This window comes from Terrapene carolina, unplaced genomic scaffold (genome assembly GCF_002925995.2).
Source record: "Terrapene carolina triunguis isolate 2854851 unplaced genomic scaffold, T_m_triunguis-2.0 Scaffold88, whole genome shotgun sequence".
In the NCBI taxonomy this organism is placed as follows: domain Eukaryota; kingdom Metazoa; phylum Chordata; order Testudines; family Emydidae; genus Terrapene; species Terrapene triunguis.
Genome location: NW_020664439.1, coordinates 49,615,163 through 49,638,200, shown reverse-complemented (window position 1 = coordinate 49,638,200; position 23,038 = coordinate 49,615,163). Strand labels below are relative to the sequence as shown.

The following is a 23,038-nucleotide window of genomic DNA, read 5'->3' as shown; positions in this document are numbered from 1 at the left end:
TAAAGTTTCACCGTCATTTCTAAGCAGTGCAAACTGCTGAGTAAGAGAGTAGAAAATAAGAGGCAAGCCCAGACAAGTGCTGTATCCTCCCAAAGGAAACAGCCCTAACATCCGAGAAACGAACGCCTGCTGCCTGGACAATGCGTAGGCATCAAACAGTAAAGAAGAGTAAACAGAGACCGGACGCCTGGCATGGCATGACTCCTGCTTGCTGATCCTTCCGAGTGCTGCCACACAGGCCGGATGTTGCCATCTTGTGTTAGAAAGCTGCACAGCAACTTAGCTGCAGCACGAAGTTCATGTTATTCAGGAAATTTACTTTGGCTCTTTATATTTTGAATTATTTTGACTGAAATTCTAAAAGAAATCAGTCAGAGTGGAACTCTCGAAACAGTTAAATATTTCTGGGACCCACTTCACTGGGAAGCTCAACAGCAAAGAACATCTATGTCAGGAAGCGTTTTGTTGGAAGATGAAAGCTACCCTCACAGCATTGATCTTCTGTACAGTTACAGATTCTGTTTGCTAAAGTAATTGTCATTTATTTTGTTTTAGGAAATAAATTACAAAATCAAGGGAATTCTGCATTACAGTGCAAGATCAAAGTCATTCACCTGCATTCTTTTCTTTACCACATAGGATACAAATCTGTGGTCTGATTCTGGACAACAGCACTGCAGAGATACAGGTTCTTCTAATTAAACCAGCAGAAAAGGTCTGAAAGCCTGCACCAAGCGTCAGACCCTTTAGCAATTACCACTTTTACTGGTGCCATCAAAAAGCTTTTTGATGGCAACAGGACCCAGTAACCAACTAACCACTAACAACTCCCTAATGACAAAAATACACTAGCAGGCCTACAAGTTTTAACATTTTGAGTAGTTATTTGCTCTCTTTTTGAATTTAACAAAGTTCAGTAAGGCCAACAGAGAAACAATATACTGAAGTGTACAGCATTAACTAGTTTAATGAAAGTAAAATAAAGCAGAAATGCAGTAGAAATCACTATGTATGGGTAAAACATAAAAGATTAGTGTATATATTCGTTCATAAGCCGAATTTTTAAGCACCGGAGAAGGGGGTCGGCTTATGAACGGGTATAGAGAGGGAGAGGTGGGACACAGCCCCTTCTCCCAACAGAGGGAGCAAGGCGAGGCAGCACAGCCAGCAGAGACAGAAGGGAAGAGGCGGAGCCAGAATCTCTCTGCTTCTGGCCACGCTGCTCTCCCCCCAGCCTCCGAAGCAGCTGCAGCTCCGGGGCTGGCAGGCTGCAGCCCTGCTGCTCGGCCCCACCCCCCAGAGCAGGCTGTGGCTGTGCCGCCCGGGCGCCGGAGAACGCTGCGGCTGTGCCACCAGGCCCAGCCCACTGAAACATGCTGTGGCCGCGCCACCTGGTCTGGCCCGCCGGAGCAGGCTGCGGCCGCGCTGCCCAGCCTGCCGGAGCAGCTCCAGCCAGGCCAGAGACATCCTCCCCTGGCCCTTCCCAGATAAGGTGGGAAGGGACGGGGAGAGTGTGGGGGTCCCGGGCTAGGGGTGGGGTCATGTGGGGGATGGTCACAGGGGTTACTCCCCTGACTCCCAGCTTCTCCCCCCCAAAAAATTTCCCCACCAGTTGCTGTCCTGGCGTGTCAGGTTAAGCAGCTGGCGCGCCAGGACACTTTGTTTATTTAGGTTTATCTCCGTGCCTCCGCATGGTCAAGGTAAACAAACCATCTCGGCTCACCAGCGGCTTATCCTGATGGCCCGGGAGCCAAAGTTTGCTGACCCCTGAATTATAGGGTCGGCTTATGAACGGGTTATAAAATTTTTCCATTTTTACTTATCCAACTTGGGGGGGGGGTCAGCTTATAAACGAACCGGCTTATGATCAAGTATATACGGTATATATTCTATTCAAGGAGATTCATAGACTAGCCCTTTTCCATGCTGTAACCGTACAGGTAACAATATGTCGCTCTTCTTCATTTAAACAGCAGAAATCAGGCTAGAACTTTAACAGTAAACACAAAAGTTCTCTGTGCAGCTGCAGCCTTAGGCATTAGTATGGGTTTTACTTTGCTATCAATAGATGCTACAGGACTCCTTTTGTGCCCAAAGCAGAGACTTAAAAATGAAGGCGACAGTGGGAGGGAGGAAGAGACTGACAAGGTGCACTTTTATGAGTGCAAAATGTACTTTATATAACATTTTTAAACATTACTGCTTTAATTCCTACCCCTCCATACCGATGCTAGTAGATCCTGCATATAAAGTACAGATTTAAGGAGCTGTCAGGTGTGAATCTAAGGGTCGCTATGGAATCCGTGTTTCGTAAGGGAAACTTACTATTGTGCCACTTGGGCTCCATCTGAACTACAAATATGAGCAAGTCAGAGGACTCAATTACAAGACAGTTGCATTTTTGGTAACACAGACGGGACTTCAAAAGTATCCTACAGATAGGCTAAAGATTTGGATGTGTTTTTAGTCAAGCTACAAAAACACAGGTAAGGTCCTAGCTATGCTACAAATCGCAATCATGTTGTTAAGGAGTTAGGGGACAAGTGAGTTGACAACGGGTCCCACCAACTGCTGAATTTGTAATCCAGAAGCGTCGTAAGTGCCCAATTAGACAGGGAACGAGACAGACCTAGACGACCCATGCAGCTTCCTCCTGTTTGCAAATATTACACAAAATAATGAGCATGTCTAAAACTGTGGCTTTCCGGTGGCAAATAATTTTAGTGTTTTGTTCAAGGTAACACAAGTCAAACTTCTACGTCCATCTATATACAAGGCATTTTTTAAAGATATATTAAAGCACATTTCCCCCAGTCAATTACTTTTCTCCCTCTTTGTCCCCCTCTTCCAGGTGTTTCTGGTCCTAGGACTTCACGTTATTAATTTAACACTATTTACATTCCAAATAATAATATGACTATTTGGCATTTCTCTGAAATAATGTACACACGACGCACGCACACACACGCATACTTCCCCCCCCAAAAAGATCTTCAGTACAACCTTCAGAACCATCTATATTTTATACAGTTTGTGCTAAGCTGTGTAAGGAATCAGTTTATGAACAGGCTTTGGAATGTCTATAAATAAAATGTGGAAAGTAACATACGGGGAAAGTGTTAGATTCAGGGCCTGAGTGATATTAATGAAACATGTAGAATTAAAAGTTCCATTCCAGGATTTAGAATACATGCAATAAAAACATGCATCAAATGAGAAAATTTGTGGTTTATATGTAGCCCCATTATGAGGCTGTGTCACCCAAGCTAGAATACTTAACATGCCATCAACTGGCATCTCAGGGCAAAAACAGACCAAACAATAAAACACTTTCAATGCTTTGGTGTTAAAAATTTGATGTAGCATAGCAACACTGCTTGACTTTTGTTATCAGGAGACAAGTCCTGACATGTCAAGGGTATTTAAATAATCTAGACTTCGTTTACAAGTAGAGCTTCAAACTAGGAAGCTAAATCTCAGTTGGTGAATTAAAATCCAAACATTTAATGAGTGTGGATTGCGAGAGTGAGGATTTCCTTTCCTGAAGTAGTGGAGTTCTAATTGCCACTCCATGCTTAAGGAGGAGATTACTTGTAGGTTCCACTGAGACTTCAATGCCCGGTGTTATCAGAAAGGATCTCTCAGGTGTATGAAAATTGCAACAAAGAAAAGCATTCTCTGTACACTAAGGAGAAAGCCAAGAAGTCTTCTCTCAATCATCTGCTCATAAAATTAGTACCACTTAGCAATAAAAGCTTGCACAAGAGAGTGAGGAGAATGTTTCTGAATGGACTGCGGAGCCAAGCACTGATGGTTTTAAAATCTTCCCAAAAGGTACAATAAAACAGAACATGTCAGCATACATCATCTTTCACTGTAACTGGGCACTGGATGAGGATTAATTAATAAAAAACCCCACTTGTGGTTAGTGTCCGTGACCTGCAAGAAACACACTTGGGAATTTTTTGTTGCTACATTTTATTTTATTGAATATAATCTACTGGATACCCACTACTATTCATGTATTGAATTAATAATATATAAGTAAGGCCCTACCAATTTCAAGCAGGGCTTTGGAGCTGTGCTCCGGCTCCACTCCAGCTCCAGGCAAAAACCTGCAGCTCCACTGCTCTGGAGCTGCTCCGCACTCCAGCTCTGGGCTCCGCTCCAAACCCGATTTCAAGGCCGTGAAAAACGTGTCACGGACTGTGAAATAAGCCCTGCCCAATGAATTCCGATCTCCGCATGCTGCTGGGAGTGCCCCAGCCGGGGGCTCCTAGCTGTTAGTCTGGGCCGGGCTGGGGAGGGACAGGAGTTGCCCTTCTCCTGCTCTCGATCAGAACCACCTCCAGAGGCAGCACAGAAGTGAGGGTGGTACAGCCCCATTTCTGCACTGCAGCAGACCTGGAGCTGGGATCGGGGTTTCCGCCCCCCGTGCGGCACCAACCGGGGTTTCCGCCCCCCCCCAGCAACGGCTCAGGGCCCCCATATTGGCCAGGACCCCTGCATTAATCCACCACTGGCCAGGACTAGCAGCTAGGAGCCTCCAGCTGAGGCGCTCCCAGCAGCTCCGGAGGGATTGGACCCACCTCCACCTCCACCTCAGGGAACCTCCTCTAGCTGCAGGAAGCTCAGTGGCTGCTGCCTTCAGAGCCCAGCTCTGAACCATAGTTACAACACCGTGAAATTTCAGATGTAAACATCTGAAATCGTGAATTGGACTAATTTTAAAACCCTCTGGCCGTGAAATTGACCAAAATGGACCATGAATTTGGGAGGGCCCTATACACAATTCATCCTTCTCTCACAGGAAGTCTTGCTTTCTGTTTCAGATATCTTGTGGCAAGAAACATCAGTCTATTAAGGCTGTGTCCGGTGAATGGAACTGGAAACCAGAATGGTCGGAGATATTTTACAGTACTAAACTCTTCCATAGCTGTCGTATGTACCAAGCTTTTAGCTTTCGTAATACCTTGCTTTCACTTCTAAGCATTATGTAAGTCAGCAAAAATCCACGGATTCATCTCTGACTATTGGTGATATCAGAGCAGAATTTTCAGAAGCCTTCTCACTAGCTTTGAGCACTCCAGTGATCTCGCACACCATCCATCAATCTCCTTGCTGGCTGTTCCCTACTACGATGATGTGCCACTATAACTTCCTTGGTCACTTTCTTGAGGTTATTTCCATTACTACCCCTCACATGACCAAAGCACATAAGTTTGTGTCTACTGATTTCTAACAGCAGGGTCTGCTTCCCCCCAGTAATATTTTTAATATTAACAGTCATCTTCTTTTCATTCCACGAGATACACAAGAGTCTTTGCCAGCATCACATCTTCAAGGCTTCAATTTTCTTCTTGTTTGCAGCATTAATTTACCAAACTATCTAAGCATTATAGTTTTACATAAATACTGTTTATTTTCTAAAAAATAATATCAGCTTTACAGCACTGAATACTGAAGGATAAACCAGTGCTAGCAAAGAATCATGCAATGAGCTGAAGCTTTTGCAAACAAGAAAAATAATGTATAGGTATTAAAGCAGCAAAATGAGAATTAAAAGGACAACATTTACCAACAGAAAATGAATAGGACCCCTCACTAATAAAGGAGATAATTTCTCCATTAAACACTCAGACTCTACTCTTAGGGCTGGTCCACACTACCTGCCTAATTCGGCGGGTAGAGATCGATCTTCTAGGATCGATTTATCGCGTCTCATCTGGACGCGATAGATCGATCCCAGAAGTGCTCCCCCGTCGACTGCGGAACTCCTGCTCGCCGAGAGGAGGAAGCGCTGTCGACGGGGGAGCCTGCCTGCGCCGCGTGGACCCGAAGTAGGTACTTTTAGTTCAATATAGGAAACTTCGACTTCAGCTACGCTATTCTCGTAGCTGAAGTTGCGTTTCCTATATCGATCCCCCGCCCCAGTGTGGACCAGCCCTTAGTTTAAACACCAAATAGCTTCTAGTTTTTCTTTACACAGCTTGAAGGGAAAGAGGCGAAACCTGGGCAAGCCCTGGTTAAAGCCCGTTTCACTTTCAGAGTAACATTACAGCAGGACTGACAGGGGACTTCTGAAGCAATACTGATACTTTGTGTTGATAGCCAGGCGCCAACAACCAGAATGCATCTCCAGATCACTGCTATTTCACATAGATGCTAAGAAAAAAAAATAGACTAAAAAGATCTCGACTAGGCCACTTCAACATCCAATAAAAGTTCTCATTCGCTGTAATCCTAAAATACTACAGCAACAGCTTCTACAGAATCCCCCTCCTCCCAATTATCTACACTTCTAATGTAAAGACAACACTGTAGGTTCTCAGTGTAACCATATGGATTGGTGGTGTCAACAGCAGGTCCTTCTAGTAGCCTACGGTTTACAATCAGCATAAGGAATTTGTCTTTATATAGCATTGTCAGCTATCATAACCTTTTGCTAAAGAAAAACAATGTATATATACTAGGAAAATACAGCAGCAATTATATGCTCAGCTATCTACGAGATTAGAACTGCTTGACTAAGTGAGGGAACGCTGACCAGCACGCTAGGCCACGCTCGATATCCTACACTACTTACACAAAAGCTATGTTAAAAGAAAGTTATGGAGTTGCGAAGTCCGGCACGTGAAGTTAGGAAATGCCAGAATTAACGTTTCCTGTGACCTGAATTTGGCCCCCTTGTGCATGTGCACTATGACACAGTCTTCAATTATGTGATCAGACTTTTTTGCACAGTACATTTTCCTCCCTTCTGGAGGTTCTGCTCTGCTTGTAGGCTGCTGGAGCGAGGTACGGGGGCATGGTGAGCGCAGTGCTCATGAAATGTTGAAGGATTTTGGTATGCTGCCAAAAAAAACAAGCTGTGCTGTGTGAAAAACAGATGGGCAATGGCAATTTTCATCAGTTTATAACTAGGCCAATTCTGAGCAGATTTTCATGAGGCCAGCAAAAGGCATTTCCCAGACACCAGGGCCATCCCTGTGCCATACTCGAAAGAGTGTAGAGTGCTTCAGAAAGGGTTGCAAGAATCTATTATTATCTGAAGCATTAAGCAGCCTAAAAGTAGAGGCAGCTTTTGTTCCCTGATAAGAAAAAGCCAGATCTTAAAACTTCCATCCTGACAGCCCCATGACACATGTATATGGGATCTAAGTTTACAGTTTCATCAGAAGGATGCCATGTTAAGCAACACACCAGTCCTCCAGCACTGCATGGTGTTGTCAGCACTTTGGGTAAGACCCAGACCTTCTGGCCTACAGGTAAGGATCTGTACTAACATTTCGTATTGTCAGCAAACAGGCATCACAATTTCATGTGATGAAGGGCTCGGCTGCATTATCTGTTTCCTTTCAAGTCGTATGTGAAATACTAGTAGAACAGCTACTCACTGAGATCCTCCGCCAGCTGGACCCTTTTGCCCGTTAGTAACTTAACCTTCTTGTCACTGTCCTCAGCAAAGTCTTCCAGCACTTCCTTTACATTCTTCTCCAAACGTCGGACTGTGAAAAATACATGTTAAAAGACTAGTGAATTCTTTGATAGGGAAGTGTTTACAATCAAAGGAATGTGCTTTCTTCTTTGCAAACACTACTTTTTTCATCCCCTCCAAAAAAGAAAAGAAAAATTCCTAGTTTTCTGGACTTGTGAAGTTTGTGGGGAGGTATGGGCAGGCTGAGTTCACGCATGACAATTTAAATAATGCATTCAGCTTCCCAAGCCGATCTTGCCAGAAGTTTCATAAAACCTACGTATTTGGTATTAAAATATTAATTGCACTTAATTTCTAGTGTATGAAACGCAATATCTAGACATTTACAAACCCTGGTATTCCCTAGAAAAAGACGGTTACTCACCTTTGTAACTGTTGTTCTTCGAGATGTGGTGCTCATATCCATTCCAATTAGGTGTGCACGCGCTGTGTGCACGATTGTCGGAAGATTTTTACCCTAGCAACACTTGGTGGGTCGGCTGAGGCGCCCCCTGGAGTGGTGCCCTTACGGTGCCAGATATATGACCCTGCCGACCCAGCGCCCCCTCAGTTCCTTCTTGCCGTCTACTCCACCAGAGGGGAAGGAGGTCGGGTTTGGAATGGATATGAGCAACACATCTCAAAGAACAACAGTTACAAAGGTGAGTAACCGTCTTTTCTTCTTCGAGTGCTTGCTCATATCGATTCCAATAAGGTGACTCCCAAGCCTTACCTAGGTGGTGGGGTCAGAGTGAGACGTCGCAGAGTGCAGAACCGCTGAGCCCAGTGCCCCGTCACCCCTGGACTGCTGGACGATCGCGTAGTGGGAAGCAAAGGTATGCACCAATGAACAAGTCGCTGCCCCACAGATCTCCTGTATGGGCACATGAGCCAGGAAAGCAGAGGAGGAAGCTTGAGCCCGAGGGGAGTGGGCGGTCAGGTGCGTAGCTGGGATACCAGCTAAGTCAGAGCATGCACGGATGCATGATGTGATCCAGGACGAGATGCGCTGGGTGGAGACCAGAAGGCCCTTCATCCAGTCTGCCACAGCTATGAACAGCTGGGTCGTCCTCCTAAAAGGTTTCGTTCGTTCGATGTAAAAGGCGAACGTCTAGGGAGTGCAGCTGTCGTTCTCGCCGAGAAGCGTGCGGCTTCGGATCGAAGACCGGGAGGAAGGCTACACTAGAAGCTAGGGAAGTGGAGTCCAGCTAAGCCGCGCTCCACAGTTCCAACGACCGTCACGGGCGGCAAGAAGGAACTGAGGGGGCGGTGGGTCGGCTGGGGTATATATCTGGCACCGTAAGAGCGCCACTCCAGGGGGGCCTCAGCCGACCTACCGAGTGTTGCTAGGGTAAAAATCTTCAGACGATCGTGCACGCGCGCACACCCTCATTGGAATCGATATGAGCTAGCACTCGAAGAAGAACTCGCATTTGTGCATTAATCAATAAATACCATGACAACTACTAATAATGAAATTCCAGCCATGAGTCACAGGCTCCCCTCAAACAGCCTCTCAGGGAAAGCCTGAGCAAACAGATAAACCCTGCCATTTGCCCTGAAAAAAATCAACAAACCCTTCACATAGCAGACTTTATCCCTAGATGGACAAATCTAGTGCCTGTCATTGCCAATAGCTTAGCTGATCTCCAGTGCTGGCTTGGAGCATAAAGAGAAGTTGTTTCTAAAATACACAGGACCTAACCAGAAGGAAGTCTAGCTTGGATTCCCCCAAGGAGGACTGTTAGAATCTTGTGGAGCATAAGGATATTGTGCTCTGTGTGTGAAATGCCCAGAAGAAAAAGCCTCAATCTCTTTTAACCAGGGAAGGTAGACAAAAGTACTCTTGGGTACCACTGTTATCTGGGCATCCAACAGGAGCCTAAGAGCCAAAAGAACCACTAGATTGTAAACTGTTTGAGAAAAGTTCCTGGAGTGTAAGGGTTTGATGTTCCTTGCACCATTTCCTCAGGCTCTCTTGTTTTACATGGGCAGTCTTAGCCGATTAGATCTCATCTAGACCAGATGCTTGGGAAGCTGAGAGAACTTCCGGTGTAGGAAGTATGAGACATCAAGAGCTGAGTGATATCAGCAGGATGATGGCAGTGCAGCTTTAACAGCCTCATATATACACATCACCAACATCAGAAATAATAAACACGTTAAACAAGTAGCCTTAGGATGCCCTTTCCAAGAGGAATCAGTGGAAGGAGAACTCCAGCTCTGAAACCAAGTAATTTAGTGTTGTGATAATCTCCTCAGGCCAGACTCAGGTATTGTCATGGTTCTCCTTGTATTCCTTATTGAGCATTTTTTATACTACATACACCTGTGCTCGTTTCTTCCTGCATCCTCCGTGCTTGCTCAGAACAAAGTTCAACCTTTTCAGCGTTATATAACAAGCTAGCACCTGAAAATAGTTAATGGGTTTAAAATATTTAACATACTACCTACATCAAACCCAGTTTAACAGTCGACACCTCTCGTCGCCCACCAAAACATGAAACCAAAGCCAGCCTTCTATTCTAATGAACTAGAAAGTGACATCCAAATGGGATAGCACTAGAAGCTTATTAACCTTAGCACTGTGCTGCAAACAGGGCAGTCGTGATAAGCCTCACCTTCAGTGTTAGTAAGCTGCTGCCTCAGTGTGTTTGCTGTAATCGCCAGCATTCGCTGTATGCGCCAGAACAGAACCACATCATTGCATTCGAGCTGAAAGAGGTAGAGGAAGGTGTTAGCGCTTCCTTTCCTTCCTTCCCCACGGGGGGTTCAACGAACCGTGTAGTCCCTTAAATAGAAAACTGAGGTTGCTCTGACATACACTCTTGAACACAGTGACTATAGAATATACACATTAACTTATGCAAAGACATATAGAAAAGATTTGCTGTGCGTGATGAAGAGACATACCCCAAATTCCTATGCCAAAGGCCACTCTCAGTCTTGTTAAATATTTCTCCCACGCCCCCTGCATCCAGTTGTTCACCTTTCTCCAGTGGAAAGGGTCATGAAGGGACAGCACAGGAAAGTAACCTGCAGGCACTACATACAAACTGGGTCTGGGCACATGGCGCTCTCAAGGCTGTATTATACCGGCTGAAAGGAGACAAGCATACTCCAAACTTTGTCTTGCTGCCTGACAAAAGCTTATGAAAAACATGTGGGAGTTAGGGGCTTGCACAAGTGCTTACAGGAGATACCCCAGGCCCACGGGAAGCTCCAGCTTCGTAGAGGGGTTATAACACAGAGGGTATAACACAGATATTTGAACTCCAGCTGGGTTGCTGTCTGTATTCCTGACTGCATGCTTGGTGCCAAAGGATGGCAGCTCCCAGCTCCTCTCTGAGACCCCATCCTGTGCTACAGAGCCCTGACTACAGCAGTCCTGTAGAGAGGCCTCTGTGGTAGGGACGAGGAGGATTTCAGACTATGTACATTGATTCTTCCCCTTAATCATAGGGAGATTCCTTTATTTTAGCTTTTTTTGGCAGTTTCTCCTTTTCTTCATCTTTATCATCCCATAATTTTAAGTATAAATCTGTGATACGCAGTGAGCCGTTTCCATATCTCAAGGGATGACGTCCATTATCAGGATCAAAAACAGATTTCCAAAACACTGTTTGCATCAGAACAAAACTGCCGTTTCTCTCTAAACCTTCCATTTAAAATACTGGAGGCGCCACAGATACACTAAAAGGTTCAATAGAGGAGGTCTGATTGCTAGCTTTGTGGTTGATTATTAAAAATGAAAATTACTTACATATGGCCCACATTTTATTGTGCCAAATATTAACCCTTATTTTTGTTTCTAACACTACTGCTCCACCCTCTTCGCAGAAAAGCCACTGTCCTTAGTATTAAGGCTTTTCTTCTACTACAGCTTTGAAATCTAAAAGTCAATAAGGAAAGCAGACATTAATGGGAGAAGTGGGGGCAAATAAGTGGATACCAGCAAGACGCCAATAGTCCACGAGGGCTGTTGTAACATTCAATTGTCATAACACACTGAAGAGTTACAGTCAGGTAAAGAGATGCTTAGTTGATGACTGACATCTAGTGGACATTTTATGTAATTACCAGTTAATGGAATTTTGTCCATTGAAAGCAGACATAGCCTGCTGGGATTATAAATACCATATTGAATATTTAAAAGCCTATAAAGAAATAGATTAATTTAAAAATGGGTGCTTTCTTTCTGGCTAGATCTCTGTAGACATTGAGGCTGTTCGCATTCCCCAAACTGCAGTATCCATGTGTTCCTCAATTTACCTCAGAGTCTACAAAATGCCTTTGGTAGTAATAAAAGCCTCTTCGACACAGATTACAGTGGCTCAAAGCTGTCCTCAAGAAATGTCTTCTATAAACTTGGTGCCACGTGTCTTTAATCTAAAAAGAAAGTAGTTAAAATTCATGGATAAACTGCATAAGCATTCTCCAGTTAATATTTTATATATTTTAATAATCACATTTCACCTTAAGCACATGAAAAAAAAGTACAGAATTGATTTGCACAATCCCTTTCCCTGTATACATTTAAATGTTATGCGGTTATCAGCTGGTAAATTAATGAAAGCTATACAGCATATAATCAACATCTTAACTGAATCCAAGGCAAACATTAAAAAGGATTCTGTCAAATAGCATATTTACATTTCTGTTCTTCAATGTTTGCAGCAACCTCTCAGAAGTTTAAATTATTGTGTGCAGACACTGTATGCATTTTTAAATGGCACACTGTTATTCTGAGTTAAATGCAAGTTATGGGTCACGCTCTCCAAAGACTGTCATTTGAGCACAACAGATCAAGCACTTTGAATGCCACACATTAGTTAACTTGCTGTTTAGCCAGAAAAGGGCACAGGGAAGTATATTAGTGGGTCTTAGATTTATGAAGAAACTACACGCATTTAGAACTTTTCTTCCTTAGGTTTATTTAGACCTCAATCCTGCAAACTCTTACTCTGGTTTCTTATCAGAGCAGCATGTTCTAGTAGATGAAGCACTGTTCTGTTCTGGGACTCAGAAGAAATGGATTCTGTTCCTGACTGCCACTAGCTGGCTGAGTGACCTTGGGCAAGTCATGTCACTTCACTTCTCTGCCTCAGTTTCTCCTATCTTTAAACAGGTGATAATGCTACTACCTCCTTTTGTAAAGTGCTTTGAGATCCTCTGATGAGAAATGCTGTATAAAAGCTAAGTATTATTATTATTATTAACATAACTTTACTACCATTAATACTCAAGCTAAGTATGTGCATAAGTCTTTGTAGGATTGGGGCCAAAGTTACTACAAAAACAACACAGAACTAAAGAAAATCTCCATGTACCTAATATTGACAATATTTGAATTTTCTTATATAACTAGTTTTTTAAACTGCAAGTTTAATGAAATGAAGGGCCTGGTTAATTTAAGGACCTTACACGGTTAGAATTGTAAACCATTTTCCAAAAGATTTTCACCCTAGTGACACAGTCCACTGACGAAAGATGCTCCCTTTTGATAGAGTTAACTTCAACCTCTTTGGCTGATTCATCTCATGGATATAAATAGATGAACTTGTCCCCTGTGGAAGGTTTGCCTTCGGACGAAGTGGGTATTCACCCACGAAAGCTCATGCTCCAATACATCGTTAGGCTACGTCTACACTAAGGGGGGGGGGGTGTCGATTTAAGATACGCAAATTCAACTACGCGAATAGCGTAGCTGAATTCGACGTATCTGATCCGACTTACCCCTCTGTGAGGACGGCAGCAAATCGACCGCCGCGGCTCCCCCGTTGACGGCGCTTACTCCTACCCGGGCTGGTGGAGTACGCGCGTCGATTCGGGGATCGATTTTCGCGTCCCGACGAGACGCGATAAATCGATCCCTGAGAGATCGATTTTCTACCGCTGATCCGGGCGGGTAGTGAAGACCTGCCCCTAGCCTATAAGATGCCACAGGACTCTTTGTTGCCAGTTCAGTTTAGACAGTTATTTTTATGATAGCTAGAAAGAGCATACAAACGTTTCCATATGTTCTGCTACAAAGTTACATCTTACCAAACATGGGTCCACTGCTACCCCTTTTGCTTCAAGATTCTTTCGGACAGTTGTCACCTCGTCATTTGCAAGGTAAGCTGCATGGTCTTCGTTGCATTTGATCATCTTTTCAAGTTCATTTTTTGTTTCATTGCGAATATTCTCAAATAAAAAAGAGGTTCAAATTCAAACACAGACATTCCCACGTTATTTATAATTGGTAGTTTCCCAGCACCACCATTCGTGTGAAGAGCCACAAAGGTAAGAATCCCAGCTGGATGTCACTCAACTTGCATAGCATACCATGTCTATGCCATTAGCCCAGACTACAAAAACCCTTACGCAGTAGTAGTATAGGTAGTAATAATAAATATATCACATACTCAATATGGACAAAAAGGTTGAAGTGTAGACTGCTTGACAATAATGGTTTTAATTAAGGTCTGCATTAAAACTCCACCTAGCTGACACAATCACTTGACCATCAGTTCTACATGGCTGCCACCCAACTCAACAAGTCCCTCAACTTTTTCTCTGTTCACCCTTGGATATCTAACCCCAAATCAGCTCTTAGCTGCATTGTAACTTCATAGCCTGGTATCTCCTTCTTAGACAAAGTATCATGTCTCTCTTTATTCAGCCTTAACTTTTCTCACAGAACTAGCTATCTTTGAATCATCCTGGATCTTGAATGCCAAAGAAAGTAAGAAATGGAAAGAAAAATCATCAATTAACTCTGTCACCCCTTTTGGGAAATCTTCAAAATTCAATCTTTATATTGATTTTGTGGCTGTTAAATATTATTCAGTCTCCTACCTGTACTATGTTATAGCATGGTCCTCCCTCCTAGGTCTTTCTACAGTAGAACCTCTAAGTTATGAACACCCTGGGGAACGGAGGCTATTCACAACTCTGAACAAAACGTTATGGCTGTTCTTTCAAAAGTTTACAACTGAACACTGACTTAATATAGCTTTGAAACTTTACTACGCAGAAGAAAAATGCTGCTTTCCCTTTATTTTTTTGGTAGTTTACATTTAGTACAGTACTGTACTGTATTTGCTTTCTGCTGCTGCCTGACTGAGTACTTCCGGTTCTAAATGAAGTGTGGGGTTCACCGGTCAGAACTCCGGTGTTTGTAACTTTGAGGTTCGACTGTATACAGATATTCTAAAAACAACTCCCTTTTGGGCAGAGACCCAACAGACACATTAAATTCATTGGGAGAAAGTTTCTCACTTGCTCATAACTTGGAAGAGTGGGTTAGAAAAGAAATGCTCAGGCGACATTAACTATAGCTATCAGTAACATGCCAGCTATAATACTGTAGTTCATTACTGAAACAACATCATTTAGCCATGGTGGGATACTACGCTGTGTGGTGCAAAAGACTAAATTAATTAACATCCTGCTTACATATTGGTTTATCTACCAAGAGAAGAACTTTCCTCATGACTACAAACATTCAGTTTAACGACTGAACAGTAAAAGACATAATTCCAATGAAGTAGAAAGGAAACAAGTTTACAATCTCTTATATTATGCACATGCCAGATCTCCAAAAGAAATCATGTCCTTTGGGCTAACATTTACAAAGCTTAGAAATGATCACTGGGAAATTGCAAACTGTATACACAATTACCTGTTTGGCATGTGCAATAGTACTACAGAGTACAGGTCCATAATTTTAAAATTTAGTCATTAATAATCACCATGCTCACCACAAGAATATGCAGCTGGAAGACATCCAATATTTCTGTTTGCTCTTACCTGTTCTTTAGTGCGGCCTACCCAGTACAGCCACCTTTTTTTCCAGTCTGGGCCCACCATGTCTTCAATAACAGATTCAGCTAGAAAAGAAAACAAGATATTAGATATCACTCAGTAAAATACATACTACTAGGAAAGACGTCTATTGAACCAAAACCTTAAGTATGATCAAAAAGTAGACTTCTAACTCCTCTTTTATGGAACCCTCAAAGCAATTCAATAATTAAAAAGTTTTCACATTCACTTTTAAATGATTGAAATTTTCAAAGCAGTCTAGGGGGATTTAGACATATCTTTCATCAATTTTTTAACTAACTGTGCTAGGACTACTGTGAGAAGCCTGAAATGTACTATACATAGAATGTAATTGAGATTACATACACATACATCATTGCATAGAAAACTTTTTCCTATCATAGAATATAAAGTGCGAGCACTCACTGTCCTTGAGGCGACTCTGGAGAGTATCCTCCATGAAGTGAATAGCTGCATCCCACTGCTGTTTATCAGATATTGACCGATCTTCTAAAGCATTGTGCTGTATCACTCGCTGGCAATGCAGAAAACAAATCTTAGGTTTTACAGCCCATCTTTTTAGTTGCCAAATAAATTAATTATTTAGAACCTACCTTCAGGACAGAAAATAGCAAACAAAAAGTCAAACTTAGAACACTGTTTCTTGTAATGAAAATATGCCCCACTCAAAAGTGATTTCTGAAAACAGCTCAGTTTTAGCAGTATATGCTATTTAGAACATCTCTGTGGACACAGCACTTACCCAGTGTGTTACTCCAGTAAGGGAAACTTTCTGCACATCACCTAACAATGTTTTGCCTTGAAATTCAGCCCCTTATGTTGCTGTGTCTTGCTGACAGGAGGCGAATATACGGAATATCACATAGTAGAAAGACAAGGTGGGTGAGGACCAACTTCTGTTGGTGGGAGAGACAATCTTTCAAGCTACACAGAGCTCTTCACATCTGGGAAACATACTCGGAGTGTCACAGCTAAATACAAAGTGGAACAGACTGGCATAAGTAGTTAAGATCTGTTTCAAGAGACCATTTAAGGTGAAGTGGACTGTCAACACCCGCCCAGTCATAGGGGGGGAAAGGAACTGGGTGAACGGGGGGCGGGGGAGGAGAGGAGGGGATAGGGGGTGTTAGTGGGTTATAAATTGTTGTAATAGGCCATAACTCCAGTGCCTCCATTCAGTCCATGATTTTTGGCGTCTAGCAGAGTAATTAATTTAAGTTTCCAGGCTTGTCTTTTGAAAACGTTGTGCAGGTTTCCTTTGAGGATGAGGACTGATAGAGTGATCTCTTTGTGAAAAGCTTTCACCAACAGTGATACGGCATTTTTATATTTTATCATTTTTCTGTGCAAGCTGCAGTGATTGTCTGGTGTTGCCCACAGAGTTGTTATTGGGACACTGAGTGCACTGGATGCTGTGATAGGCATGTGTAGGATCCATGGAGCTCAAAAGGTGTGTTGAGGTGAGTGTTGAGCATCGTAGCAGTGGAGATATGACTGCAGGTTTTGTATCTGTTGTCCTGGCAGGGTTTGGTGCCGCTTTGAATTGGTGTGTCCTGGTCTGTGAGGAGCTTGCTTCTGATGATGAGCTTGGAGAGCGGTGTGTGTGTGTGTGGGGCGAGGGGGGGTGTGTGTGGTTTGAAGGCCAGAAGAGGGGGTTCAAGAAAGATTTATTTCAGGATGGGATCCCCATCGAGTATGGGTTGTAGTTGTTTGATGATACCCTGTATGGGTTCCAGCGAGGGGTAGTAGGAGACAACTAGAGGTGTGAGGTCAGAGGGGTTTATTTCCGTATTGAAGCAGGTTCTCTCAGGGTATTTGAGTGGCCAGTTCCATGATATGATCTACTTCTCTGGTGAAGTATCCTTGTTTGGTGAAGGTAGTTTTGAGTGAGTTAAGGTGTATATGCCAGACTTTCTCCTCTGAGCATCTTCTGTGGTATCCGAGTGCCTGGCTGTAGATAACCAATTTCTTGCTGTGTTTGAGGTGGTTACTGTAGCTATGAAGGTACGTGTGGAGATCTGTGGGTTTCTTATATAGTTGTCTGTAGGGTTGCATTATTGAGGCTGATCAGACAACTATATACAAGAAACCCAAGGACCAGCTTGTCTCTCTCACCAACAGAAGTTGGTCCAATAAAAGATATTACCTGATCCACCTTGTGTCTCTAGTATCCTGGGACCAACATGGCTACAACACTGCATACAAATGTCAAGAATGTCAACATGGAATCCCATTGGAGCATGGAACCAACCTACCAGAGGGGCAGGTAAATGCTATTACTTTACCACATTTCTAGGCTTTGTATTATTAATTCATTTTACTTGTGGATGTGATTTTCAGGCTGTGATGCATGGGCACAGAAAAAACCTCTGAGAACCAAATAGTGAGATTATTGGATACTGGGAGGATAAACTGGTCCATGAAAGGTAATAAAGAATAAAATAAAATAAAATAATAAACCAAAGAGAACCACTGATTCAGATCATGACATTCAAAAGCAGAGATAGATACATTTCCTATGGCTTCTTGGGATTTAACCAAAAAAATGCAAGCAAAATTAACATTCATCTTAAATCAAAATGATTTCAAAGGCAACTGGTTTGGCAGCCACGTGAACAAATACTACACTATACCAGGCTGTCTTCTGCTCTCTCATTCCACTTGTGTCGTTTAATACTTTCTTCTTTGACAGCTTGTTTCAGTTTATCAAAGATGTCATCATGCTCTTTTCCTTTCTTTTCTGTCATGAAGTGAGAAAATTCTTCCTGCAGAGTCCCCCATGCCACCTAGAAAATTAATAAGAGAAAGTTACCTTCTGAAGCAGTCCACTACTGTGAACAGCTATAGGTATTACAGTCACTAACATAATCTTACAAGTATGCAGACAGCAATACTCACTCACCAAGAAACAGAAGATTTTAGAATTCAGTGATTTGCTTTTGTGGCTCACATATCAGAGAAATTAACACAAAACTTTGCTCACTGAGCAGCAATAACAGATGAACACAAAGGTGAATTCTGCTGGGAGGAGGGGAAATATGGATATAGTTAGCCTCCAGCTTTTTGCCACTTAAGAGGGATTTTTATTGGAAAATATTTAGTGAGACAGCCAAATAACGTTTCCAGTGGTTTTTGTGGCACACACGCCTGGATGACAATAGCTCGCCAATCTCTAGTGACTGGCTGCAATGATCAGGAGCACAGACATCAGGAATCAGAACTGCTCCTCTACTGCCATTTACTTACAACTCCTAACCTTCCTTTTAACAGGCTTCCAACAGAAAAATAAAGAGGGGTAAATATGAAAGCAAGGAGATATTTTTATTTATAAAACTAAATTGCATTCAGCTAATAGAGTTCTAACCTCTACTGCTTTATTAGGCAGTTGTTTGTCAGTCCACTGCTTCAGCTTGATGTCCACAGTGGTGTTAAATGTCCCTGAATTTGTAGTCTGTGCTGCTGGCAGGTAGATGTTCTCAATCACATGAGTAGATACTCTTTCCCATAATGTTTTCTGAAGAATCTCCTCCCTAAATTGAAAGGTATAACAAATGTGATAACTTCCAGTCCATGGAGTTCTAATCCATATGGCCAGTACTTTAACAGACTGACAAAACAGATGTCTTCTTGTACTTTGATTATTCCTAACACCAACCCTCAAACCATGAACTTCTCCCTACTGTCATTCTGCTGAATGAACAAAGATGGTGTCTGGAATTTTTACCCATAATTCATAGACTTGATGAATGATGAAACTAGCTGAGGGGGAGGTTTAGGTTGGATATTAGGAAACACTATTTCGCTAGGAGGGTGGTGAAGCACTGGAATGGGTTACCTAGGGAGGTGGTGGAATCTCCTTCCTTAGAGGTTTTTAAGGTCAGGCTTAACAAAGCCCTGGCTGGGATGATTTAGTTGGGGATTGGTCCTGCTTTGAGCAGGGGGTTGGACTAGATGACCTCCTGAGGTTCCTGCCAACCCTGATATTCTATGATTCTATGAATTCCAACCTGCAAGTCCATCTCATCATGAATATATGTCAAAGTTCACCTGTCAAATTAGCTTCTCATGTCGCTACGGAGCTAACAACCATTTCTCCTATTTGTGTTGCAGCACAGACCGTTAATATACAATAAAATAAAATAAAGGCTTTATTAGTGATGATTCAACCCCCCAAAATAATTTTTTTTAAAATATGGTTTTAAAACATTTCAGAGAGACAAGATGGGTGAGGTAATATCTTTTATTGGACAAACTTTCAAGCGTACTTAGAGCTCATATTCAGCTCCTCGCCCACCTTTTCTCTCTAATATCTTGGGACCAACACAGCTACGATGACACTGTATTAATGTTTTGGAAGATTTAACAATATATGGGCTAGAGAGGGCAGAGCTGTCATTAAAATTTTCAGGACACAGCAGTCTCATGGCCAGTTGATATGCCAACTCAGGAGGCATGACTGAGGAATTTTTCAGAAGAGTCACTTCAGTTCCTTTCACCTCATTAGCATAATGATAAGTCAAATCTGTGCTTCACTTTTATTAAATATCCCTATTCTCCCCAACCTGTGGTAACTTCAAAACTGTCTGCCTGCCAAGTCAATATAAACGGGACTGAAGTCACTCAATTCTTTAAAGCTGGAAAAGGCTTTTGGCTTAAATAGGTTTTCAAAGCTTGTAAAACTATTCATAGGAACTTAAAAAGAACAAGTATTTAAAAAGTAGGGAAGAATACTGGAAAATTTACTATCAGTAAATAAAAATTACTATTGTCTCTGGCAAAAATGATGGTTTCCTTAAAAGCTTTTATTCAAATCAAGGTAATTGCTTCATTATTCAAACAAATTCATTTATTTGAGCAAGAACAACACCGCTACTGAGAATGACAACATTGCATGGTACTTTTGCTTAGGTCAGTGCAGGAACCATCAGGCCTGGTGTTTGTGGCTCATTGTAAGGAACAGAGTGGGGCGGATCTGGTGACTATGAGCAAATGCAGTCTCAAGATCTTCCTTATTGTCATGCCACTTTCATCAGATCAACAAATCAACCCTACCCAGGACATAATGGAAATTTTTAACGTATGATAAAAAAATGTGTAGTCCTCAGCAACTTGTCACTATCACGTCAGATGCACTGATCACTTGATGCATATCACTCTGCACTCAATGGCTCACACAAGGATATTTTTATGGCCCAGGTTTCAAGTTTCCCTATCATCTATAGTGCACTCTTTATAATAAAATTGGAACATGGTGGTGACATATTAACTTCTGACAGATCACAAGTATAGCAATACTGGTATTTCACACACGTGATACACTGGTCGAACAGAAGAGCTAAGTGATGGGTCAGATTACCCAAGGAATGCACTGAACTCAAACCGTAGGCCAGAATATGAACTCAGAAAAATCTTCTGCACAGAAAACATTCATGGGCCTAGATGTGTTTGAAGGGAATTGTTTTCTTTAATGAACTGGACTCTTAGTATTGGCCCAGATTCTAAACTATGAGCAAGCTGCAGTTCAGGAGGTAAAGGGTGCAAAAGTGGCTGACGCTAGAATGTAGGAATGTTTGGGCTATGCTCTCTTTCACCTGGCTTCACCAGTCTTACTGGGACAGGACATGGATAGGATGTAGCACAGTGACTGCGCTAGCCAAGGAGTCCTCTGTGTAGAGGGAATCCTCAAAGGGACTGTGAACAGAGTGCTAGGTATGAAACCCAGCAGCACCTGTGAACAGAGTGCTGACTCAGGGTTTCATACCTAGCACTCTGTCACAGGGACCGTTAAGCCAACTTTGGGGCTAAGAATTATCTTATCTTTCAACCCCCAAATCTCTGATTCTCAAAGAAGATACAGAACTTAATATGTTCAAGGATGCATATATGCGCACACACATGTTCTCTCAGCATATTTGTGGTAACCCGAACCAGGAAGATTAGGGGGATTACAAAAATTCATACTAAATGAGAACATGACCAATTGTTGAGTCATTATCAAAGTTTAAAAGCATCCTTGCTTTGCATGTTCATGTTCACTCCTGGAACCGTCTAGTGTGTGTTATATCAATTCTTCCTTAGGTGGCAGAAAAATGTACTATATTGACCAAGTTTGGTGATCTAGAATAAGAAACATGTTTTGGCAGAAAGGCGGACAAAGGAAATCACTCTATCAGAAGGTTAGGCAATACAGGCGAGTCTCATCTTACGCTGGGGTTACGTTCCACTGTCAGCGCATAAAGCGAAAATCACGTAAAGTCAAAATTACATTGAGTGTAATGGTGGGCGGAATCGCCCGGACTACAGATACAGTATTTAAATTGTTATTTTTCTCTTTTTTTTGTGCTGACCGCGCAAAGCTGAATTCGCGCATGTTAAATGCGCATAAGATGAGACTCACCTGTAATTACCATTTTTTATTTTAAATCTAAACAAAAATCTGTAATATAAACGAAAAAACCCTCATCTGTTTTTGGAAGAGGAACATATAACATAAATTTGAAACTAAATAGTTACTGTACCAGTGCTTTGGTGTGACCTGGCTCAAACTTATAACCTCATCGAGGATTTCATTCTTCGCTTTTTCAAACAGTTCATTCTATGCAAAAGACAAGTATGAAAGTCAGTGAAGACTCTGTGATGATGACTTTACCTTGAATATGTCTAGATTAATTTTCTATGAGGTGCAAAGGAATACTTTTTCATGGCTTGTAAACCTAAATCGAAATCTTCCAGTTGGGTTCTGGCCAGCATTTACGCTTGTAACACGCTATCCTAGTGTATCATGCTTTGCTCTCTGCACAGCTGCTCCATTCCTGTGAGCAAGCTGGGTATTAAAATATCCAAGAACCTTTACAAAGGACTCAGAGAAAAAGATCATTATTTCAATATCCTGTCTTCCTACAAGGACAGAGAAGACAGGAAGAGTTGACAGAACAACCATCTACATGATTACAAAGAAACATCATTCCTTGTTAGATTTTAACAGCACTGCAGCTATTTGAAAACTGAGACTTATGTTTTGTGAAACTCAAATGACTACATTTTTGAAGTGACTGATTTCATATCACATAAGGCCTGATTCTCATTTACGCTAAGGTCAATTTACATAGTTCTGGTAGCTGAAAGAGGCCTTAAAAGTGATGTAAAAGTAAATTATGCTATCTTTAAGGTCCCTTTACAATGCCAGAGCGCAGCAAAGGAGCCATAGTACAAATGAGAATAAGACTCATCATTTCTAACCCATAATCTTAATAAACATTTTCTAACATATCAGGAAACGTGTAATGGAATTTACCCGGTCAAGCTCTCGCAACCGGGGGTAGTTGTTCTTCCACTCAGTCTCAAGATTAAAACGTGTTGCTAGAGAAAGAAAAAGAAGAATCAGAGATATACATTTATTAAGACTCTGTTATAATCTGTTCAGAGTGCCTGGCTATTCTAAGGACTCACCTGTTCTTTAAATTCCCATGAAACTTATTTGTGACAAATCAATCTTACATTTGACATTTCAGGTAAACCAAGTGACTGAGAAAAATCATGCATTTTATTCTTCAGGCATAGGCAAATTTGAAAGGCCATAACAGAAAGGGAATAAATTTTGGCATTTTTGACCATAAAGCTATTTAGTGACCAATGGTTACATGACGACAGCTCACAGTTCCATTATCCAAAGCTGTTCTAAGATTTGTCCTTCACTTCCACGCTTTAATGTTAAGCAAATGCATTTCTCTG

General features: G+C 42.1%; 1 protein-coding gene across 1 annotated transcript in view; it reads right to left on the bottom strand.

The window, feature by feature from the left end:
• OPA1 (OPA1 mitochondrial dynamin like GTPase) overlaps positions 1 to 23,038 on the bottom strand; it is a 68,459-nt gene that overhangs the window by 19,366 nt on the left and 26,055 nt on the right. Inside the window, exons 15-24 of the mRNA XM_026649944.2 lie at positions 22,602 to 22,666; positions 21,826 to 21,902; positions 18,672 to 18,837; positions 17,941 to 18,093; positions 15,713 to 15,821; positions 15,272 to 15,351; positions 13,523 to 13,663; positions 11,750 to 11,866; positions 10,099 to 10,192; positions 7,398 to 7,508 (exon numbers count right to left, since the gene is read on the bottom strand). Of these exons, the coding sequence (XP_026505729.2) occupies positions 7,398 to 7,508; positions 10,099 to 10,192; positions 11,750 to 11,866; positions 13,523 to 13,663; positions 15,272 to 15,351; positions 15,713 to 15,821; positions 17,941 to 18,093; positions 18,672 to 18,837; positions 21,826 to 21,902; positions 22,602 to 22,666 (1,113 nt within the window). The remainder of the gene's footprint in view (positions 1 to 7,397; positions 7,509 to 10,098; positions 10,193 to 11,749; positions 11,867 to 13,522; positions 13,664 to 15,271; positions 15,352 to 15,712; positions 15,822 to 17,940; positions 18,094 to 18,671; positions 18,838 to 21,825; positions 21,903 to 22,601; positions 22,667 to 23,038) is intronic.